The sequence below is a fragment of the Chaetodon auriga genome, chromosome 2 (genome assembly GCF_051107435.1).
Source record: "Chaetodon auriga isolate fChaAug3 chromosome 2, fChaAug3.hap1, whole genome shotgun sequence".
NCBI classification, from domain to species: Eukaryota; Metazoa; Chordata; class Actinopteri; order Chaetodontiformes; family Chaetodontidae; genus Chaetodon; species Chaetodon auriga.
Window position 1 is genome coordinate 19,305,619 of NC_135075.1, and position 8,790 is coordinate 19,314,408.

The following is an 8,790-nucleotide window of genomic DNA, read 5'->3' on the forward strand; positions in this document are numbered from 1 at the left end:
CAGTGGAATCTTCTACAGACTAAAGGCTTGACGTCACCTTACTACACTGAACCTTCTGCTGCTGTGTTTATATCAGTGTGAACTTTGAACGAAGTCTAAATATGCACATAATTTCATTACCTCAGCAGGCAGGGGCAATCAATGCTGTGACCTCCATAGTGAATAAATCATTGACACTGATGATACAGGTGCCCCCCCCCCCCCCCCCCCCCATTTCCAACTAAACTCCACCCTTCCTGTTGGTGAGGGATTCACAGTAATAAGTTGAGAGAATGAAGCGTCACTTCTTAAGTATACCATTATGTTGGAGTGTGAGCCACAAGGGGAAATTCCTCTCAAGTGCAGCTGCAAGGAAAAAAAGCCGAAGGTGTCATTTTTTTTAAGAGTTGGTGTTTCTGGATGTGGTGGATAAAGCTCAGCGTGAGTCATGAAGCGGGGTCATTTTTCCTGAGAAGGATATCCTCTTTGACATGAGCTCTTTCATCTGCCATCTCAAATTCTCAGTTTCAGAGCTGCCCCTGCTTATCTCCCTCCCTTACTAACTTTATAAGGAACTTCCTGTGAGTGGTGACATCACAACGTGGCACACAAGCAGGGAGGGGAGGGCGGAGGGGGCGCTGAAGTGGGAGGAGAGACAGTTTGGACGTGAAGCCTATTTATCCCACTGAATGTGTCCGTTTGGTGGAACATGGAAAGAGTTTTAATGGCAGATTCAGAGGTGTAAAGCAGGGAAACACATAAACACGTGCTTTCTTGAACTGGACTTGGTTATATTTCATCTCTCTCACTTTTGAAAATGTACATTTATTGCTATAGGCGAGTATTTCCTGCACTGTCCATCACATCAAACCTGTAAATCGGTTTAAATCCAAGCTCTGATGTTCATATCATTCATGTTAACTGTAAATCTCACCTCACCTCCAATGGTCACAACAGGGGAATCCCAAAAATGTGACTGGAATTATAAAGGCGGATTAGCAAAAGCCTGGTCCATGCAGGGGCCAAATATGTTGTGATAAGCCTTTTAGGTTCAGGGGTCCCCATGCCTGAGCTGTAAAGTATTTACGAACTCAGGCACAAGAACACTCTGTTCTCTCTCCACACACACCTCTGCTTTCTGCCACTATTGATTCAACACAAGAGATGTTTGTAGCCTTTGTGTCGCTGTGTTTGGTTAGTGTGCATGTCACTGCTGGGTTTATTTAGCCCAGGTTGGTTAGGTGACACCACTTAAGGCCTAAGTAGGCTAAGTGATGGAAAATGGTGGGTGTGAGGGATTGCACGTCGAAAATGATTCATTTATAACTCTGAACTGAAACAAAGGAAAATCTATGTATATTAATCCTGTAGCGTAGGTTTTCTATTTGCACTGTTTTCAAGCGAACATTATGTCAGGTAAACAAAGAACAGGTCCAGCTAAAAGAAAATGCCCAGGGTGATCTGATAAGCAGGAAGCTAAACAATCTGGGCTCCGTTCAGTTAGCAGCAGAATACTGTGCAGATAAGAGCTTTTCTCTGCCTGCTGTCTGTGTTGTCTACCCTGGAGCCATCACTATTACAGCCTCTGTCTCCCTGCAGATCTGTGCAGTTTACTTTTGACTGCGGCCGGTGTGCTTGTTCTTCATGAGACCACACAGGAGACACATCTGAAATGTAATATAGGTCATAACATGCACGGTTTTGAAAGGCTAAACATATAGGATGAGGTTTCACGTTATAGTTAGTTAAACTGCTGCAAACCAGACCAGACATTTATGAATAAACATCACTGTATCAACCAATCTCCTTGAGCTGTGCTTTAATTTATGCACAGAGCAGCTGCAGGTCTAATTGCTGAGGTGTTTACTGTATCCTGCATGTCCCCCATCCCACTGGAACAGTAGATCAGCTGACTTTGTATCCTTGTGTTCACACCTGCTCCGTCCTCTAAGCTTAAAAGCAGAGACAAATGAGGCTCTGCAGACTTTGATCACATCAAGAACTTGTGCTTAAATTAGCCCCGTGTGTGTGTGTGTGTGTATGTTCAAGGGTGATTTCTGCAATCCCTACGCACCCAGCCTGTCGTGCTGCACGTACGCTGCAGAGAGCCGAGCGCACACGAAGACTGCGCCTTTAAGGGCAAGTGTGCGAGGCGGGGCCAGCGCGTCTCTCGTGTGGTGGAGCGTATAAGACACCGCTCACTACAACTCAAGCTTTATCTCAAAGTGTCATATCGCTGCTTGAGCGTCACCAGTGTGCTGGCGTCCCGCTCCTGATGCAATCAAAATCAGAAGATTACAGACTCAAACCGAACCCCCCCCCCCCCTCCCGCCTCCCCAAAAGAAACCGAGGAGCTATATTTGACCAAAGAGGAGTCTAGGAGTCAGTCCGCGGAGGAGAGCTGCGAAGTTATTTAGGTGAGTCCAGAAAGTGGTTTGATATGTGTTGTGTAGGCTGCTGGAAGAACCCATGTCTCGCCTTGTTTTGTATGTGGGTGCCAGCACGACAGACACCGCTGAATGATGCAGCTTCACGTCCTATTGTCATCATCTCTATGCTTTATAGCTTCTTCTTATTATATCCTGACGCACAGGGGAAGTCAACCGGAGGAGCATGTTGTCTTTTAGCTTAAACGAGGAGGATTAAAAGAGTTCTGACAAAACTTAAACGAGGAATTTGGAACGCATTTGTCAATTTTTACCAAATGTATATGTCTGTCTGTCATGACAAGAGTTCTGGATCTCTTACACTTTTGCCCAATTGCAACCTATAACCGCGTTTCTTTGAATTAGTCCACAATATCTACTTGTATCTTTTCATCTTAGACAAAAAGGAAATAACAAATCATTCTGCATCATCATTACCTGGCCTCGCCAGATAGCTGACTTGTGTGTTGTGGTGTGAGTCACCTGCCTGCTAGAGGGCTTTTAACCATTATTATCTCAATCCGGTAAAGTGAGGGGGTGTGCGCGCTGTTTGCTTGCCGCACAGGTAGAGCGGGTATGGTTGCTCGGAAACCGCTGCAGGGGTGTCATGAGCGGGGTGTGAACTCCTTCTTTCAAGGTCTGTGTGTGACTACTACAGCTCTGAATCAAAGGCGAGCTATCTGCTGATGTTTCACATCACTGCCAGCCCCAGCAGACCTCCTCTTTTCCAGCACCCATGGGCCCCGTGTTATCTTCACACTCACACTGGGCCTGACCACCTATTGTGGGAAGAGACTTGACCATAAAAAGCTCCAATTCTCTGCTCAAAGTATCTGAATTAAGTGACTTAAAGAATTCCTCCTTAAGCGGGTTAATGCTCTGCATGACTACACATCATTTGTTTAATCCTGTTGCCTGTAAATGCTCCTATGGTTAACTGCCAGGATGAACTGTCTTTGCACCTGTTGCAAGAGGAAGCACAAGCCCCTGGGGGTTCATTATCGGGGATCATGTTGCTTCCCATCCCCGCCGAACCGAATCGACGGCCCTGGGCAGGGGGATTGCATGCCTTGTTGGGCAGTTTGGCTCAGGCTGATGCCCCAGGCTTCCTGTTGTTTTAGAGCTTTGTTTCTCACCAGCTGTCAGGGCAGCACATAAATATGGCTCACAGGAGACCCGGAACGAGGGGGCCGTGTTCTTCTCAGTCATCACTCCTACATTATAAGGAGGACAGCGTGTCTGTGGCTGTGCACACACCTCATTTACGGTCTCCAGAAGACATGACCACCAAGGCTATGAATGCACCTGTTTTCATACATTCTGAAAAACAGGGTTAATGGTTGAGACTTCTGAGAGAGCACTGAAGTCATTAGGAGATTTGCTGCAAAAATGCACGGCTGGTGTCACAGTGAAGTCAGATATTGTGCACAGCAAAGACATCCATAGTTACCCACGATGCACTTGCATGAAAACATAAAGGCTCCTCATTCTTTAATGCAGCATGTAGTGACTTTTTAAACTTATTTCACCAGACATGTTGAACAGGTTAGGAGGGGGGGATCAGTTGTAGCAGTGTATCGCTAACCCCAGAAATATCAATATGCTGCAGCGTTTCCTGGCCTCTGAATATTGTATTCATTGTTTACTCAGCCCTGACACATAGTTGACATGACACGAACATTCAGGTCATTTGACGTGAAGAGTTCTTGCAACATCAGGTATATCTCTGGTAACAGGAGGAGCCCCTTCCTCTGCTGTTCAGGACCAGCGAGATTGCAGCACCGGAGCGTAGCACAGTCAAGTTTTAAAATAAACTGTGAACTAGAAGTCTGAAAGTTGGTCAGAGAGTGAGACCTAAGAGTGCTATTTTGAATTTAGACACTGCCTGAAATGTACAGATCATTCAGTGATTATAGAAGGCTTAAGCTGATGAAAGGTAACAAATGTATGCGTTTATCAATCGAAGCATTTTAGGTGGACTGCCACATAAGTGAAACCACTCATTGCTCTCAATGCCTCCGCTTTATAAAACTCAATTTTCTAATTAGGTAAAAAAAGATGGTTTCTATGTTTTGTTTGATATCACGTAAGTAATGTCTCCACATCCCCAGTATTTCATGCCGGTTGTCAAATAAAGTCACCTGTTCATGCTTTTTTTGTTTGTCTTCTGCTTTTATGCTGTTTTTGCAAAACACAATAAGACCAGAACATTATGAATGACAGAGTGCTCTGTTGTCATGGCGTGTTGGGACACAAGTGTCCTAAAATCTTGTCAAGCTGAGCTTTTGTCATTCCTGTGTCATAGAAGATTGTTGTCTCATCTTCTTAGAGGCAAAAAAAAAAAAATCACAGCACAAGGCCATGACTAAATACTTAGCTTGGTGGGCAGCAGAAAGGGGGAGATTTTGTGTTATTTGCTCTTTTCTAATATCAGGATTTTCTTTCTTTCTTGGCTTCACCAGAGGATGTTGGCTTTCCTTTCAGAGAGTATTTTTCAATGTGCTGCCACATATTCTGTTTCTCTTCATCTGCTTTTGCTTTCAAGCTCCTTTCACTGTCATTCATGGCTGTGTCTTGGTTGTGTAACAGGTACACCAGAGGCAGGGGCAGCCATCCGGGTGATCTGAGTGTTTCCTGGCTTTGATGCGACCCGAGTGTGCCTGGAGCATGTCCACAGTGGGCCTGACTGCCCAGGAGATCTCTTTTCCCATAGAAGACTCCTTCCTGAGGGGCAGCTACTGTCACAGCATGGCTGGATCCAAACCCTCTTGGAACTATCGCCATGAGCCGGACAAGTGAGTATTGCCAGGACTAGCAGTGCACTTTTAAAGAAGGGGACGGTTTTTCAAATCTGCATGACATGCTGAAGTTTTATGGTTCAGGTCAGTCTGAGATTTGGATTGTGTTGAAATGGTATATGCCTTATTTAAACTGGCACTAATCAAACATTTTGTTTTTTTAACAGCTTCTACTTCAGCATGGACACTGCACACACAGATCATGGCTCTCGTGCCCAGCAAAAGGGGCCACCTCCACCAAGTCATGAAAGTAAGTGCATGATCTGTCATCTGCGCAGTGCCAGTCATCTGAAATACACAAATACTGCAATGCACCTGTTGTGCCCTCAAATCATCTGTCACATATTGGATATAGTAAGTGGTTTTCCAGAAATATAAAGAAAGCTAGTCCTTTATTTACGGGATACAATACATTTTACTAGGACCTGGTGTTTGCTGTTGACCAGCCTTACTCACTGACCATTCCATTACTGTGGTGCTAATTTTTATATTTTTCCTCTCTGTTAGGACATAAACACAGTCCCAGCTCACAAAGATTGCCACCAAAGAAATCCCGGCCCTCCCATCTCTCCCTGTCCTGCAGTGCTGAACCATCCACCCCAAGTCCTGCTGATGACGACCAGGTGGTCCCCTCATTCCAGAGGCTCTCAGTGTACGAGTGCAGCAGTCCACCACAGACACCAGGCAGATGCTCAAAGCCCCTGCCCCCCATCCCTCCACAAACAGACATCTCGCCTGAGCAGGCTATGGACAATGAGGTAGAATTTTTCACGAGTTCAGACGACAGTTGCTGCCTGGTGTCTGATCAGTGTCCCAAATCGTCCACTTTTCGATATGGAGTCCCGAGTCGAAGGAGCTTCAGGGACTGCGGGCAGATTAACTATGCTTACTATGATGGTCCATTAGGACCGCAAAGCCCGAGGCAGCCCCAACAGCAGCATCAGGCAATTCCTCCACAGGAAGTGCGTGAGCAGTATGAGCAGCAGCGACAGGAACCGTCTGAGCCAGTGGTCTGTCAGAGACAGCAGGACAAAGCTCAGAGGAGGCTGCGGCGCTCACATTCTGGCCCAGCCGGATCCTTTAACAAACCCTCGCTGCTGCGCCTCACATGCCACAAACGGCACACCCACAGTATGGATAAGCCCGAGGTGCCACCCCCTATCCCTCCACGAACAGTCAAGACAGGAGACTACCGCCGCTGGTCAGCAGAGGTCTCGTCAGGGGCTTACAGCGATGAGGACAAACCACCCAAGGTGCCCCCAAGGGAACCTTTGTCCAGAGGCAGCTCCCGCACCCCCAGCCCCAAGAGCCTCCCAACATACATTAATGGGGTGATGCCCCCAACCCAAAGCTTCGCACCGGACCCTAAGTACGTAAGCTTTCGGGGTTTACAGAGACAGAACAGTGAGGGCTCACCCTGTATCCTTCCAGTTATGGAGAAAGGCAAGAAGGCCAGCACCACACATTACTATCTCCTGCCTCAGCGGCCTGCTTTCGTGGACTCACCGTGTGTAGAGAAGTTTCTTCGGGTCATGGACAGCCCTGCAGCGCGCAATACAGATGCATCAGACTCAGACTGGGACTGCCACACCAGGAGGAAAGCACATGTGGATTTAGTTTGAAAAGTTTTAGTGGAAGTAGCAGAGGATTCGACTGTACATGAGCAAAAACCCCTCGAAAAAATGATGAAACTGGACGCTAACAACCCTCAAACTGCTGCTTTTATTATTATTTTTTTAACCCCTTATGTATTCTGAACACACAGGGTATGTGCGCACTGTATTCGGTTACTGGTAATGTTGGAGTACCTATCACCACAGAGATACTTCATGTAAAAACTGTATCTCTGACCACAGATTGTGAGCAAAATTCAACATTGTAGATCTTATTTTTGATATGATTTTTATTTCATGACATTCAATATTGTGCTATTTTTGCTAATGACGTGGTACAGTCAGAAGGTGCAAGCGGGCCTTGAACCTCATGTGCTCAGTGTTTTCTCTGTCTGGAAGTTTGAGGATGTTTTGTGAGATACATCAATGCTGCTTTTGTATCTCACGGGGGACAAAAGGTCAGTAGTGTAACCATGTATCACTTAATATATGAAGTCTAAATACAAGGCCAATAATTTTTAACAGAAATGAAGGACGCTCGCACACAAATCACCATTCTGTTTGCTGTTATGTATCAACATTGATATGGTTTCCCTGCCTTGATGAAGTTTCAGTCTTACTCAGGCCACTATATCTGTGTAAATTTGTGTTTCCCACATGGCATGTTGTCATGGTACATTACGTACTAGGAGGTGGGTACATTACTGGTAGCTATGCATGTTTCCATTGGAATGTCTAGTGCAGCTTTTATGGTGTTAGTTGTCTGTTGATGTGTGCGTCTATGTGTATGTATGTATGTGCATGGACGGGTTTGTGCACATGTGCATGTGAACGGCAGTTGGAAAAGTGTTCTGGTGATAAAATTACTTTCTACACATGGTAGAAAATTGTCAACCATACTTGTTACTGTGCTCTGCTTGTTTGCAGCTCCTGCTTTTGAGTACAGCCCTCTAAAAAGTGCACACGTTTGACGGCTTTCTTTCAGTGTCCAGGCCTGTTTTGCTGCACAGAAATTGGCCTGTTGAATATTAAGTGAATGTATGCTATTCTTACTGAAAATTCCATCAAACAGTTGGAGAAGCTTATTTTTGGTCAAGCTGTGAGTTATTGCTTGGAACTAATTTGCCTCAAGTACTACCTCCCTTTGATATTAATCCTATATTTCACATACTCCCCATTAATAAACGCAAAATCTGAAATTATAATCTACAAAAGATGAGGTAATCAGCTCCATTTGTGACCTGACACAAACCTTTACTTAGGCTTTAATTCAGTTACACCTCAGTTAAGGGTGACACAAAGTCACTTCTAACCGGATATCCTTAAATAGAGATTTTAGATCACGCAGGTCTCAGATCACAGAGATGTTGGGCTAACCTGTTAATACAGACGCATTACAAAGACAGTGCAGGGTTTACCTACCTGACACAGACTTTCCTGTTCTGCTCATGCATTCCTGCCTTACATGATTGCAGTGGGTGTGGTCTGAGAGACTTTGGCTGCTGGCAGCCTCGAAAATATATGAATTTTATTGTTGTAGATTATTCAAGAAGCGTCAGGACGATATAGTAAATGTAGCACATGTATTGAAGTAACCCCTACTCTTGAACACGGTGTTCAGTTTGGGAAACAGATAACTGCTAAGGTCAAACGGTCATTGAAAGATACTTTCTCCTCTCCCTTCTGCTCACAAAATCTTGCCAACACAATGTTGCTTTTGACTTAAATGTCTGAAAAATGTTTACATCATACACTGATACTATTTAATCTTAAGGTATTCACATGTCTTATTAGAGATAATAAAACTGAATGAAGACTAGCTTATCAAGAAATAATTTCTCTGCTGTGGTGAAGACATGCACTGGGAGAGTACAGTATGCTGTGTACAGTATTTAACAATTCCATTTGTTGTTATGAATAGTTGATAAGTATATAGTCTTTGAAAAGAAAGCAAAATAAAATGACTTATTTATG

General features: G+C 44.8%; 1 protein-coding gene across 1 annotated transcript; it reads left to right on the plus strand.

Annotated features, from left to right (window-relative positions):
- The first annotated feature begins 2,093 nt into the window (after positions 1–2,093).
- errfi1a (ERBB receptor feedback inhibitor 1a) lies at positions 2,094–8,790 on the plus strand. Its single transcript, XM_076760871.1, has 4 exons — positions 2,094–2,396; positions 4,995–5,200; positions 5,371–5,453; positions 5,711–8,790. The coding sequence occupies exons 2-4, from the start codon at positions 5,049–5,051 to the stop codon at positions 6,823–6,825; spliced, it is 1,350 nt and encodes a 449-aa protein (XP_076616986.1). The 5' UTR covers positions 2,094–2,396; positions 4,995–5,048; the 3' UTR covers positions 6,826–8,790.